General features: G+C 38.9%; 2 protein-coding genes across 4 annotated transcripts; one reads left to right on the top strand and one right to left on the bottom strand.

The window, feature by feature from the left end:
• Positions 1–255: 255 nt before the first annotated feature.
• Positions 256–12,484, bottom strand: psma5 (proteasome 20S subunit alpha 5). 2 transcript variants are annotated; one of them, XM_086087755.1, is made up of 11 exons: positions 12,362–12,484; positions 10,263–10,319; positions 2,579–2,629; positions 2,172–2,238; positions 1,911–2,037; positions 1,698–1,765; positions 1,523–1,630; positions 1,385–1,443; positions 1,183–1,285; positions 982–1,068; positions 256–593 (listed from the first exon to the last, which is right to left on the bottom strand). In XM_086087755.1, the coding sequence occupies exons 3-11, from the start codon at positions 2,605–2,607 to the stop codon at positions 516–518; spliced, it is 726 nt and encodes a 241-aa protein (XP_085943881.1). In that variant the 5' UTR covers positions 2,608–2,629; positions 10,263–10,319; positions 12,362–12,484; the 3' UTR covers positions 256–515. The 2 variants fall into 2 exon arrangements, with proteins under 2 accessions (XP_085943881.1, XP_085943880.1); XM_086087754.1 differs by lacking the exons at positions 10,263–10,319; positions 12,362–12,484 and adding an exon at positions 2,869–2,964.
• On the top strand, positions 3,630–13,753 carry LOC147167041 (matrix remodeling-associated protein 8-like). Of its 2 annotated transcripts, none has more exons than XM_086087753.1 (12): positions 3,630–3,910; positions 4,555–4,581; positions 5,021–5,326; positions 6,432–6,533; positions 6,616–6,749; positions 6,961–7,140; positions 7,920–8,061; positions 12,369–12,530; positions 12,791–12,815; positions 12,916–13,004; positions 13,085–13,153; positions 13,204–13,753. In XM_086087753.1, exons 1-12 carry the CDS (start codon positions 3,859–3,861, stop codon positions 13,212–13,214), a joined length of 1,299 nt encoding a protein of 432 aa, XP_085943879.1. In that variant the 5' UTR covers positions 3,630–3,858; the 3' UTR covers positions 13,215–13,753. The 2 variants fall into 2 exon arrangements, with proteins under 2 accessions (XP_085943879.1, XP_085943878.1); XM_086087752.1 differs by having other exon boundaries at positions 3,632–3,910; positions 13,225–13,753.
• The last annotated feature ends 15 nt before the right edge of the window (positions 13,754–13,768 follow it).

Below are 13,768 nucleotides of genomic sequence, written 5' to 3'. Positions count from 1 at the left end.
ACTTGCTTTTGAGTGCAGACAAAAACTTTCCACTGAAGGAGGGAAAATTGTTAAAATATTATTTGGTGTATTATAAAGGGTAAATCCTAAAATGAAGCCACACGGAAATAAATATGTTCATATGAGACTAAGAGGACGTTCAGGAGTTCATAGCAGTTGATTTGTGGGTGAACAGTAAGAAAATTAAGGTACCGGTAAGATATACCAGTAGTTATAAACTCGGAATGTGCATGGAGAAACACCAGAAAAAAGTCATTTAGTTGTGGAATACAACAGTTTAATTGAAGTACTGATTTGTTAGAAAAAAAAAACCTCCCCCCTGCTTTCTTCCTGCCGCTGTACAGACGCTGATAGGCAAGAAGTCCATTAGCACATCGAACAGACTAAACCTCCGATGCAATCCAAAAATATCTGAGAGCAGCGAGTTGGATGTGCTGATGGAAAGTTGTGTTTTGTTGCTCGACTCTTGAGGCCAGGCGTACTTCCTGTTCTCTCGTGCCTGCGCTGAAAATCATCTAAATATCCTTGATCACATCCTCCAACTCTTCTTTGGAGTACATGTGGAAGGTCTTTCCTGGCTCCACCGTTGCAAGCTAAAGAGAAAAACAAACTTACTAAAACTTTGGCATTTAAATCCTAACATCCAAAAGCATTGTAAAAAATTAAGTTAATATGACATATAGTGGCCTGAGGTGTTCATTTACTCAACAACAGAAAGTTTTTGTTGCGAAAGCTCATGTGATACAACAATATTTTTGATAGGCTGTTACATTTGCGACGGCTATTCAAATTTCGAACTACAGCAAAAGCTAGTGTCTTATGGCTGGCAGTTCATGAAAACACCATAAGCACATGTTGCTAAAGCCAAACTGTGGCAAGGGTTTTTACTTTTTGGACCTGGATGTGACGCCTCTGGTCAATCAGAATAGAGGGCATTATTGAAGGAAATTGTGCATATGTTCAAACAAGGCACACACACACCTCAATGTTGGTGGCGTTGAGCTTTTCCTCCATCACCTGCTTCAGAATGGTGAGAGATGACTTGATGGCATCTTTTAGCGTCATGGACTACAAGATTCCAAAACAAAGGGCAGCTTTAAGTGAGTTATCTTAAGAAGAAGAAAAAAAATCCCCATATCTGGGTTAATCCATTGAATAATGGCAGCCAATCAACAGCTCTACCTTGTGGTAGACTTCTTGCAGGGAGCTCTGTGCGCCCTCAGACGCTGAGCCTATTGCCCGAGCGTCACACTGCACAAAGGTTCCTGAAGGGTCCATGTGATACCTGGAATAAAATTTTTAAAAAGGTGTGTGTGTGTGTTCACTTTTTTCTTTTTAAATATTCTGATATTTTTAATGTCAATACATACTAAAAATCACATACAATTGAGGTCCTTTTTCATCCACCCCTCCAAAAAGAAGTGCCACTCCAAATGGTCGACTCTGTAGAGGAAACAGAAGAGAGGTTAAAAGATATTGTAACGTGTCACATTTCGAACAGATGAAGAGCAAAGCGACTGACCATCGCGCCAGGGTCGGCGTCCTCCTCTCCGAACTGCAGCGCCAGGTTGGACACCGCTTGGGTCACACTTTCCACGGTCATAGTCTCGTCATAAGTGAACCAGTGGTTCTGTGGAGGAGCAGACAATGCAGCTAAGCCAAAGATGATAAGCAAAGTAAGCTGCAGACTTACATACCTGCGTTTCCACTCGGGCTTTGTCAATTAGAGTCTTGGCATCGGCTATCAAGCCACTCATTGCACAACCTTTGAGGCAAGACACAAAACATTCCATTATTTCCCATTCTTCTTCATTTAAACAAATGGAACACAATACCTTCCGGGGCATTTAGAGGTTCTATTCTCCTGCACAAACTGGGTAAGTGAAAGTGACATTCATACAAATACTCACCAATGTGACTGTCGATCTCCACAATCTTCTCAATACTGTTGGGCTCCATCAGCGGAGAGGTAATCCTCTTCTCCACAGCCAGACACACCCCCTCTGATGTCTGGATACCAATGGCTGTGGAGCCAAGCTGCAAAACAACAACAACAACACAGATGGATAGAATGAGAGGCCAATACAAAGATGATGAACTTCCAGGGATTCATTCATAGCTGTAAAATAGAAAAATCTAGGAGGTTGTAAAGCAAAATAAAAAACACTCACTTTTATTGCCTCAATAGCATATTCAACTTGAAATAACCTTCCTTCAGGAGAGAATGTGTTGACACCTCTGAAAGACAATGGAGCAGGAACGGTGATTATTACTAAGTGCAAATTATTGGTAGGAAATTCTGATAAACAACTGACAAAAACTTCAATTGCAAGGTTTCCACTAGGCAACATCGACAAGAAAGAAGTCTACGACGAAAGTGAAAGTAATGTGACAAGACTTAAACATTGGAACACAAAGTACTTAAGATTACATTCAACTCCATCAACTTAACATTATAACAGTTGTTACAACACAATGAACATGATTGTTATACTTCTAGTTTGTTCTCTAACCGTAGCGAGAAAAAGCAGCCAACAAATGACAAAGCAGTTTGTGTTGCACCGCCGTTTCCACCAACCTGTCATATTCCGATCTCGTAAGGAACATCGTTCAACTTTGAACAGGATACCTACGAATAAAGAAGAGAGAAGAAAGACCACTATATAATATAATCGTGTTTAACTTCGCCCTGACACCCGGCTAGCTTTAGTTAGCCGTGCGCATGCTAGCAATCCCTCAAACGTAATTGAAACACTGGATATATGTAATAGCCACCAAATAATCTCCAAACAGTATTGTGTGTGATTAATATAATTACAAAATAACCAACGCATAACATGCTTTTAAATCCATGTTCAACTAATTTACCTTGTGTTGCACAAACCCTTGAATGAGTTCGCTAGTTTCTGGGAAGCGGAGAGTGTGTAACACCGGAAAAGTTCCCTGTCTTTACAAAATAAAATGAACGTTCCTAGATCCGTTTATTTAAAGTTTTGTAGTTTAACTAATCTTAAAGTTGCTTTGCAACCAATTGACATTTAATATGTAGAATATTCTTCAAATCGGAGAGCACGTGATAGCTTTTGATTTTTAGTGATGGCAAAAAGTGTGCATGGGGGAAAAAGCTGTCAGGCGGTCCACAATTGTGGTATGAATACACCTCATTGTAAGCTAAGGAGCTATTTAAAAAATATATATATATTCGTTTTTTTGTGAATTCATATTATTGGGGTCACCAGACCGCCACACGATGGCACTATTTCTCCGATTCAACTACGAAATAAGAACGTAAGGGAAGACAAGCGATGGATGGATGGATGCAAGTAACCCGCTGTGGCGACCTCTGATGGGACAAGCCGTAAGTCACAACAACAATTTAGAAGAAGAATAAGGCAGTGTTTGAGAGTTTGGAACATTTATCTTGCTGCCTCATATTCCTGCCAATAGTCCAGTAGTCCCGCTTTACAACCACTACAGGCACCACAGAGAACCAGCCTCACACTTCACTCATAAAAAAAGAAAAAAGAAAAAGGCTTTTGTTTGATGGCTTGTCTCATTGGCTGCTTCAGTAATGGAATGATTAGAAGTCAAAATGAACCCAATGAAACTGGCAGGATTTTTTTTCTTTCTTTCCCCTTGAGATGTCTCGGGTAAAGTTATGAGAGGAGGGGTCTGCTTGTGTCAGGTTTCATTTCGCCGGATGGGAACGCTTCACTTTGGTGATCTGTACAGAAGTCTCCACTGCAGCTGGGTCTCTTTTGTTGCTTTGGTGGATGAATAAACAAGACTGATTATTTCTTTGTCTCACAAGGACAGTGTTCAACCTGAGAAACAATCTTGTTTCTAAATAGAAGCAACATGAAGAGCCACCGAGAGGACTTCTTGTTTCAGGCTGTACTCTTAATCCACAGTAAGTTTGGCTTCTAATGCCTTCATTTCCTCTGTTACATTATTACTGTATATGGTACTAATTCACATTACCTGTTCTCACAACCTCTTCTTTGCCTTCTAAAGGGCATAACATTGTGTATTAATAGATTCGTAATGATGTTTTACACCTTTGACTTTCATCAACATGGCATGAGTTTTAAACTAATGTATTTTAAACTATTCGTGGTTGTAATAAATCATAGCATAGGCCTACATACTGTAGCCTACATTACAATTTAATACAAAGTTGTATTGTCAGTTAAATATGATTTACTAAAAATCAATTATGTTATGTTAAGACTTTTACCTAATGTATATATATACAAGTTACACTGACTACCCATCTTCCACGCACATTCCAAAAACATGCATGTCAGATTCAATGACAATTCTAAATGGTCCATTATGTGTTTTGTCAATTAATTGTTAATATGTGGTGACCAGTCCAGAGTGTACCTAGCCTCCTGCTCACAGTCTTGCCCAAAATTCGGTTCTTTATATAACTAAAAAGAATGAGTATAGAGTGACTAACTAAATTAACTGTGACGTTACATTAATGCCTTCCCCACGTTGCCAATAGATAATTATGGCTTTTTATGTGATTTAACTGTGGTTGTCTTTCAGTGTCTGTGGTCTACTTCTTCACTGCAGGTATGTTACAGCCGCGTGCGTGCATGTGGTTTTTACCAGTGGTTTTTGAAAGTGTGTGATGTGGGCGCCAGAGGACTTCAGCCGGGACACAGCAGCTTGTGAATAATAAAGAAAAAACTTTGTTGTTCTTTAAACCTGCTGACCAAACTCAAGTTAAAATTTGTCTCTTTTTTTTCTATCTTTGCGGACGCAATGGAAAATAGTCTTCAGCAAATCTTTTAAAAAGCATGTGTAATAATTTACACAAAACGTAGCCTAGAGAGTAATACAAAATCAATGCTATGCAATTATTCAGATAGGACTATCACTCTGATCTTACATGGAATTTCTCAAATATCTTAGGGGAAGGCTCACTGTCCCACATTTTGAAAACCCTTAATTTGTGCCAATATACATTCCTAACTTTACATGTACTTGTGTGTGCTCCTGTGGCCCTCAGTTCGGGGCCAGTCGGATAGCAGCAGAAGCGTTGTATTGGGTGGCTACAATGTGAGCGTCCCGGCTGGCTCCAGCGTGACGCTACAGTGCGTCAGTGGCCGCATGGTGTGGACCAGAGACAACCTTAGGGACAGACAGCGGGTGGTCCACTGGGACATCTACCGGGCCCATGTGGATAATGGCATGGAGAGAGTTTTGGATATGTACTCTGCAGGAGACCAGAGAATATACAACTCCTACAACCTGAAAAGAGTCAGCCTCAGTCAGAAAGCATTCAAGGATGGAAACTTCTCACTGGTCATCAAAGGTCACACTCAAACTTTGTAGTTGTTGAAATCTAAATCTTTCTATCTATCTATCTATCTATCTATCTATCTATCTATCTATCTATCTATCTATCTATCTATCTATCTATCTATCTATCTATCTATCTATCTATCTATCTATCTATCTATTGTTAGAGTAGACAATATTAAGTATTGTACTCTTTGCGTGTTCAATTAACTGAATGGTGAGATCCTGGTGAAGAAGTCCCTTTGCAAAGGTAAATAATTATCAGAAGCTTCTGAGGACAAAAGGCTGATGACACTGAAGGCGTGTTCTATCAGGTTGTCTGTCTCGTCCAACGTGGGGCATCAATACTTATACAAAAGTGGGAGAATACGAAAAGTCTCCTCCCATCAGCCCACAATACATTTGTTTACAACTCAGTGAATACAAGAGAATCTGTTCCCATGGGTATAAATCAGATTAAAAAAAATACAATAATAATAAGCCTGACTCCCTTCCGACCAGCAGAGACCGGCCCTCCCATTTAGAGATAGCGAATGAATGTATGAACCCGTTGCCCTTCTCATGAAAGTAACACAGATAAGAATACAATTCTATTCATTGAGCCATACTGCTATAACTAAATCCAAAATGGCTAAAATATAAATTAAAACTGAAAAACAATGTTAATAACTCATCACTATCTATCTATCTATCTATCTATCCATCTATGTCGAGCTAGCTAGCTAGCTTGGTAGCTAATTAACTAGCTAGATAACTAACTAACTAACTAGCTAGCTATTAGGCCTACATTTAAGTATCCTCACCATTATTTTTTTATGATAGGATTGGAAAATTGCCGATATTTCTACAGCCTTAATAGAGAAACACGTGGCGTCCATTTTAGCCTTTGAATAAGTTTATGTTGACCAAATAAGTTTCAGTGCCCCATTAGAAGAGATGTCTGAAGTGTTTACCTTGACAGAGATGACTAGAATTGGCAACTGGTCAAATTTTGGAAGATACATTGTGCTCTTCTTCAACATGTGTATTTGTAATTTAAAACTAGGTTTACAGATGAAATGTAATATTTTTAGTATTTTTCAGTTTCTCCTAATACAAAAATCATCTGTTGTTCTTAGATGTGACAATGAACGACAAAGGATTGTACTCTTGTAACCTCCACCATCTTTACTGCCACTTGTACGAGACGGTCCGAGTGCAACTGAATGTCACCAAATCACGTATGTCGCCATCTCCAAGCCTTATGTGTAATGTAATATAACAGTACAGCGGGCCTGTGACCTTTCAGTTCTGCTCCTCCAGGTCGTAAAGAGCAGCGCTACTGGGATGGCCACAAAGCGGTGTACGTGGTGCTGTTGGGGAGCACTGTGGTGCTGCCTTGTGTCAACAGGAGAAACGTGTGGACAGACTGGAGCAATGACGAGGCGGATCAGCAGGTGGGTCTGACATCATCTTCGATGCCAGGGGTGGGCAGAGTATTAATCCGGCCCACTGAGCGTGTACGAGGTGAGTCAGAAAAGTTCCTGGACTGGTGACAAAAAAACTCGTTATTTTGACAACATCTACGAATGGCCTGAGTCATCTGTCTATTCTATGCCCAGTCGGCCGTATAGGAGAAGCATGACTGAAAATTTTTGCAACCCGCAGGTGGTCCACTGGGACCGTCAGTCCCCGGGAATCTACCACGATCGTGCAGATCGCTTAGTGGACATGTACGCCTCAGGGGAGCAGCGTAGTTACGGACCCTCCTTCCTCCGGAGGAAGATGAACATTAGCAACCAAGCCTTCTCAGAGGGAGACTTCTCACTCACCATATCTGATCTACAGGTACATACAGTACGTGTGTGTGTAATCTCACACACAAGGTAGTGTGTCTGTGCAAGTCGTCACATAAAGGTGAAGTTAAGTCTAGGGGTGAAGTGAGCCCCTGAGTAATGTGTACATTTGTCTACATATAAGCTAAGTATACCAGATATAAGCTTGTCTGTATATTTGTCAGTGTAAAGTATCATTTTATATAGACTCTCCCTCTGGCCAGTATAAAAGTACAATATAAGCATGCTTGATTTTTGTTTCAAATGCTACATTTTTGTCTCGTGTATGAAATGTTTCCAGAGTCTTTTCCTTATTTATGCAGCACACACGTCAAATTTGATTGCTTTCTTGAGGCGGGTCTTGAATTTAGTTTAATAAAGAGTAACAAGAATGCCAAAATAAAAACAAGACATCATGTGACCGGAGATGCTTCTTCATAAAAGTCTCAAAGAAGAAACCATGTGGACAAAAGTCCCCGCATTAAACTGGAGGATGTGTAACTAATAAACACTTCAGTACCATGACAACCACACTGATGGATTAATGGCAAGTAGACACAAACTGTAGTCAAAGATCACATTTAGAAGAAGTTAAATCCATCCAAGTTTTTTTGCCTTCCATTTTTAACATTAAACGTAACCGTATTTATCCATTGTTACACTTTTAAGTTTACACTCAAACCATATGTTAGCGATAATCGACTTGTTGAACTAAGTTTTTAGTTTTACATTTTTAACCTTATGCGTGTGTGTTTGTGTTTGTTCGTGTGTGCGTGTGTGCTGACTGTTTAGGTCACTGACCATGGGATGTACTCATGTCACCTTCATCATCATTACTGTGGTTTGCATGAGAGGAGACAGTTTCAGGTCACCGTGGAACCGCCAGTGATTCACGCCACCGTCCCAGCCAAGGCACTGCCCAGTGCAGACAAAGGTAAACTACGTTTTGTTTTGTTTAAAAAAAAAAGAAGAAGGATTTTATCACTCAAAAAAAGAAGTCTTAATTGACTTAAATAAAGTATTTTTGACATAAACAAGTTCCATACATTATAATTACAATGTGTTTGTTACCCCCCCCCCAAAAAAAATTAATTGATTCAGAATCAGCCAAATATATTTCAGCAAAAAATGATGTACTGTAATTGAATGGGACTGCTTGTCAGAAATATATTAAGTACAGTATTGTAGTTTTTTTTTTTAGACAAACAATTAGTTTATTAGTTGGTGCGAGTTAAACATTTTACAGAAAAGTTTAAATTAAATTGAACCTTTTTAATTTTGCGGATTTCACAGCTAAATAATATGAACATCTTTTACCTTAAAAAATGACTGATCTGGAAAAAAATATCATTAATTTAATTTGGGGGAGTTCATAGCTAAATAATAAGATCTCTCGCCCCCCAAAAAATGCTCTGGAATTATTATTTTTTAATTAATCACATTTTTGGGAGTTCACAGCTAAATCGAATATTCAAAAAATCTTGAAAAAGACAGCTCTAAAAAAAAGATCTTTAATAAAATAGCAACGCCTGTGGTATATTTAGATGAATTTTTTTGTATGCCCTTTCTGATTGGCTGGGACACATCCGTTTTGAGCTATCACTGAAACAAAAAAGAAACAAGTCTTTACCCTCAAACTGACCCTGAAAAAACAAGTGCAGTAAAAGTGATAACTCACTCCCCCTGACTGTTTCTCACACACTCACACACAGGTCAGTGTGAGTACTTTAACAGACTTGAACTAAAACTATCGTGAGTACAATTAGGAGCAAAAAGAAAACAAAACTTCACATCTGTTCTTCACCTCATTTTCTTTCTCTGCATCAAACTGCTGGGATTTGACTTCACCTTCCATCTCTCCTCAACGTGAGAAAGCCCCTTTTCCCTGTTTGCTTCATTTTTCTTGCTCTCTCAGCTTGTCTGGCGCCAGAGCCCCCAAAACCGCACACGCACCACCCAGTCACCATGTAAAGCCTCTGCCAAAAATGCCTTTCTCATTGTGGACTTTTCATTTGCCTCCTCTCATCCTGAGTCTGTTTGTGTACAGTATTTGTCTTTGTATGTTACAGGAAGTGGTGATGTTTTTCGTGCATAAATCACATTCTTCTGTTGATGTGCGCATTTTTTAGTTCAAATTTCTCAGTAAAGGAAAGACGAGAAGAAACGTGAATGCAGATGGTCTGTTTTCCAGTCATAGCGGATAATGGTAGATGTATAAATGTGGCAAAATCATTTAGAAGGTTTTGGAGCAATTCCTGCGGTTGAGCCTGTGCGTGAGTGTGTGTGCCAATATGATCTCATTCCAGTGGAATTTTATCCACAGGAGTTGAAATCCATCTCTACCCTCACAATTAATCTCCTCTCTCAGACGTACAGAAGAACCTCCAACCTCCCTTTAGAAACGTCTTTTTCACGTATGATTTCATTATAATGGAAAAGTTTAATTTCCCCTTTAGACATTATAAGAAGCAAATAAGCAAATAATCTGTTTCAGGGTCAACTTTAAAGTCTTTACAGGCAAGTTAAGTCATTAACATTCTTAACAGCTACACAGTACAAAAGCAGAACCAATAAAATCAGTACTGAAAATGTCACACTGAAAATACAGTTGATATAAAAAGTCTACACACCCCTGTTTAAACGCTAGATTTTTTTGTGATTTAAAAAAAATGAGAGCAAGATTATTTCAATTTTTTCCCCACCATGTGACCTATAACCTATATGATTTATTTTTTATTTTGGAGAGGCTAAATAAAAACAATTGAGATAATCAGAATGCACAAGTGTAAACATCCTCCACAACACAATTTCCCACGTAATTGGAGAATTTTGTTATGGTCCACTGAAAAGGTTGAACTTTTTCATTCCAAAAAGTGTGTTTTCGTGTCTTTCTTCAGTCCTTGGAAAAAGGGTGGAGAAATGATGAAGTCTTCCAAATATAAGTTAGTTAGTTTTAGCACAAACCTTTTAGGCTTTTGCTAGAAAGAGAAAAAATGTCAGGAAAAGTCTGCTAGAACAGCTGCATTTTATTTGGGGTGTATAGAAATTTCCTATCTACCGTACGCAGCTAACTTTCCATTCTTATTTTTGTATTATTATAACTGTCAACCTATGTCACTTTTACACTGCACTTACCAGCTCAACTCGACTCCATAATGTGAGTTTTCCACTTCAGAATCGTACCATGGGGAACTGAAGAAAAAACAAAAACGTGTTGCATTGAAGGCTCTTGTCAGAATAAGACAAAGCAACAATGATGGAAACAATGACGAGTGGTTAAAGGAGACATATTATACAACATTCTTTCAACAATTCAAAATAACGGCTTGTTCAGAGACACTTCTGATATAAGCAGATCCAACTATGTGTATAAAGTACAAGCAATTAAAAACTAATTTTCCCATAATATGTCCCCCTTAACACAGCTGACTTTCTGGTCTTAAATCTGTTATTCTTTTATTATTAGCAATAATGTTCTGAACAGATGGCTCCGTATGTCATCACACATTGCCTGTGGGGGCATGTTGGTTAACCTTTAAGTTTTAGAGGCTTAATGAACGTTTCCTGAATCTTTTGGTGAAATTCCAGATTCTACGACGAGGAGGTTCGCCTTTATGATAATGATCCAAACGTACAGAGTGATAGAAAGGCTGATCATCTCATGTCTTTTTCTCTCAGACTGTCTGCTGCCATGTTGACTTTGGCTCCCATCAACTTTTTTTCCCTCTCCCTGAGAATCCCACATACTCAGGTTTATTTTCCTGTCTTCTTTAGTAAGGAAAGTATTTTTGGTTGGGGGGGTGGGGGAAGGTGGAGTGTGTTTCATGTGTCTAGCAGCTGGTGAAAAACAGGCAGGAGAGGGAGTTGAATTAAGGATAGAATTTGATGTAGGTCAGCTCTCCTTTCCTTCATCATCCCCTCAAATGAAAAAGCGGGCGGAGGAGCGGATCCATAAACACAAACATACTGTACAGTGTGTTGCTATCAGGGATGAAGTTGGGGAATTAGAGAAAATAAACAAAAGGATCCTATTTGAAATGCTCCCATTAGACAAGCACTTCAGTATGTCTCTGTACGCACTTTCTTCAAAGGCACTCATCATTTTTTATGGCTTTACCGCAGAAAACAACGAGTCATATGGCGTGACTGTTTGCTTTTGGCTCACATATGCTTAAGTGTTAAGTTCATAACCTCATCGTGCCAGCCGACTTTAGTCCAACTGGAAATGAGCTCAACATTTTAGTACAGTACAGTTAGGAGACATGTGTTTGCAGAAAAGACTTGATCATGCATGTTTGAACTAAAGTACACAAAAAATACATACAGAGAGGGGAACCTTATGCCTATATATGGAATGGATTTGATTCAGCCCACCATAGCCTACAGTACAACTCCATAAACCTCAGACAAACTGGGAAAGCCCAAAATTATTCAACGAACAAATACTCATTAGATATAATGATTAAAACACGTTTGATCCTTCCACCACATTTTCATAAACTTGATGTGGACCTTTGAGGACTGGGTAGACTACTGTATCTCAACCAATCAGCACTCAGCAACGCGCAGACTTCCACTGAGGTTGAATTGTTTAAACTCTCACCGTTCAATTGTAACTTAAAAAGCCAAAAGGACAACTAAACTCCTCCAACAATTAAACAACTTGTGGACTGCTGTATTTGTTTTTTTTTGTCAGTGTTAGTAGGCTAATTCTTGGTTTAGCAAGGATGCTTTAAGACAACAGGACTGTGCCAATTTTGGGGAAACATTGACATTGTGACCTAAACAATAAAAAGAGAAAATAAATTCCTCTTATTAAAACAAAAGTCAAAAAATATTTTGGGGAAAAAATTAGAAGGCTGCTTCCTGGTTTATGGCTCTGACAAAAATAATTTGAAAGGCAAAACTAAATAAATAAACTACTCACACATTTTTATGTTTCAAACACTGAGCACTGTATTTGTGTTTGCTATTCTGTCATATTAGCATGCTACTTTCTAGCATACAGACAGGGAAACAAGATCGTACTAGTTTTGATTCTGGGGCAGGGGGGCACTTTGAATTTCAGTGTCACTTTGTAACATGATAAATTTCACATTTTAACGTAAAACGTATGTTAAACTTAAAACGTGTAAGTTTTGACTTCCGGTTCCAGTCACTAATGTTTAAAAAAAGAAGAAAAAAAGCGAACAATAAGGCCAGGTTAAAAAAAGAAAAAAAGTTGTTTTCGTCACCTTTCAGATACCAACAAAGTGGAGTCACCACCACGGGTTATCAACGTCGTCCTCCCCGACCACAGACATCACTTTCTCCTGCCTCTGGGCTTCGTCCTCACCGCCTTCCTCCTTCTGGCGTTTGTCGTCCTCATCATCATCCTCATCACACGCAGACGTAGAAAAACAGGTCGGAATTCAACTGAAGAGTTGTGAGAGGTTTTTATTTAACCCCTTAAAGATGTTTTGATGTAATATTCCTCTGACACCTTGACTCTCAGCATTACATGAATGCTGAAAGTGCCAATCAAAACAAACAATTTCGAATGCAGCTTTTGTATGTGATCACATCAGTACACTGTACACTAATAAAGCGGTTGGTGATTGTATACCTAAAATAGAAAACCCAATTACTGTATATTTGAAATTGTGATTGTCTTCTGGTTTCAGATTTGTATTCAGTGGACTCAACGAGGTGAGTATGTACTGGTTAGACACATCACATATTGCGCACACAATTTGAGGTTGAATTTATGTGACTTTTATTCCCAACTCTACACACTATTTGTCTTTAGGTCCAACAGAAGTCACAGCTGCTCAGAAGAGTTTGAGATGGATGTTGCAGAGGCAACGCTGCCCATCAGAGAGCCGGACGACAGATTTGGTGAGCGAAAAGGAATCAAGAAGCATCAACTTGTATTTTGAGTGAATTAACATTTACACGTCCTCTGGTGTGATTTGCAGATTTTAAGAACAACCTGCTGAAGGAGGTCAACATGAACACGCCAAGCAAAGTCATTGATCTGGATAAAGGTAAAAACAAAAAGAACGTGGACAGAAAAAGCATAAAATGAATTGAACAGCCTGTGTTTAAACTCTTGCAGAGATGCAGAAATGTCGCAAAAAGTGAGAGAAGTGACCAATTGGGTCACTGGCTGGTCCAGAGGCTGCACTCGTCACACCCACATTGTTGGAAGGTCTGGCAGTGGAGACTCCACAGAGATGCGCGTCATCCAAACAGCACACAAAAACCCAAGCCTTCATGATTTCTAAAGACACAAACAGAAATTAATGTTTTGTTCATGTCACATAAAGCCACAATACTACAAGGTACCACAGTGCCACCTTGATGTTGTTAAATGTTGGTGCAATACTGTATTTGAAATGATGCCTGACTCAGTTGTAAATTACTGAATCTAAGTTCTATTACAGCTTTGATGTATGTCAACCTTACATTCCACTGTTTTTTTTCCCTCTAGACTAAAGCAAAACTGAAGAGCACCTTATAGTGGATACTGCTCTTCCGAAATGTAGTTGTACAGTATGTTGCAGTAACACAAACACAGTTACATGTCCTTACTATGCTTGGCTGGTGGATTGTTTTAAACATGTAATAAAACTATTTAGTTTTTACTACAGGTCTTTCAT

Source organism: Leptonotus elevatus, chromosome 10 (assembly GCF_054856555.1).
Source record: "Leptonotus elevatus isolate MCC_2025b chromosome 10, RoL_Lele_1.0, whole genome shotgun sequence".
Lineage (NCBI taxonomy): Eukaryota > Metazoa > Chordata > Actinopteri > Syngnathiformes > Syngnathidae > Leptonotus > Leptonotus elevatus.
The sequence above is the reverse complement of the archived record's forward strand: the minus strand, read 5'-3'. Positions and strand labels throughout refer to the sequence as shown.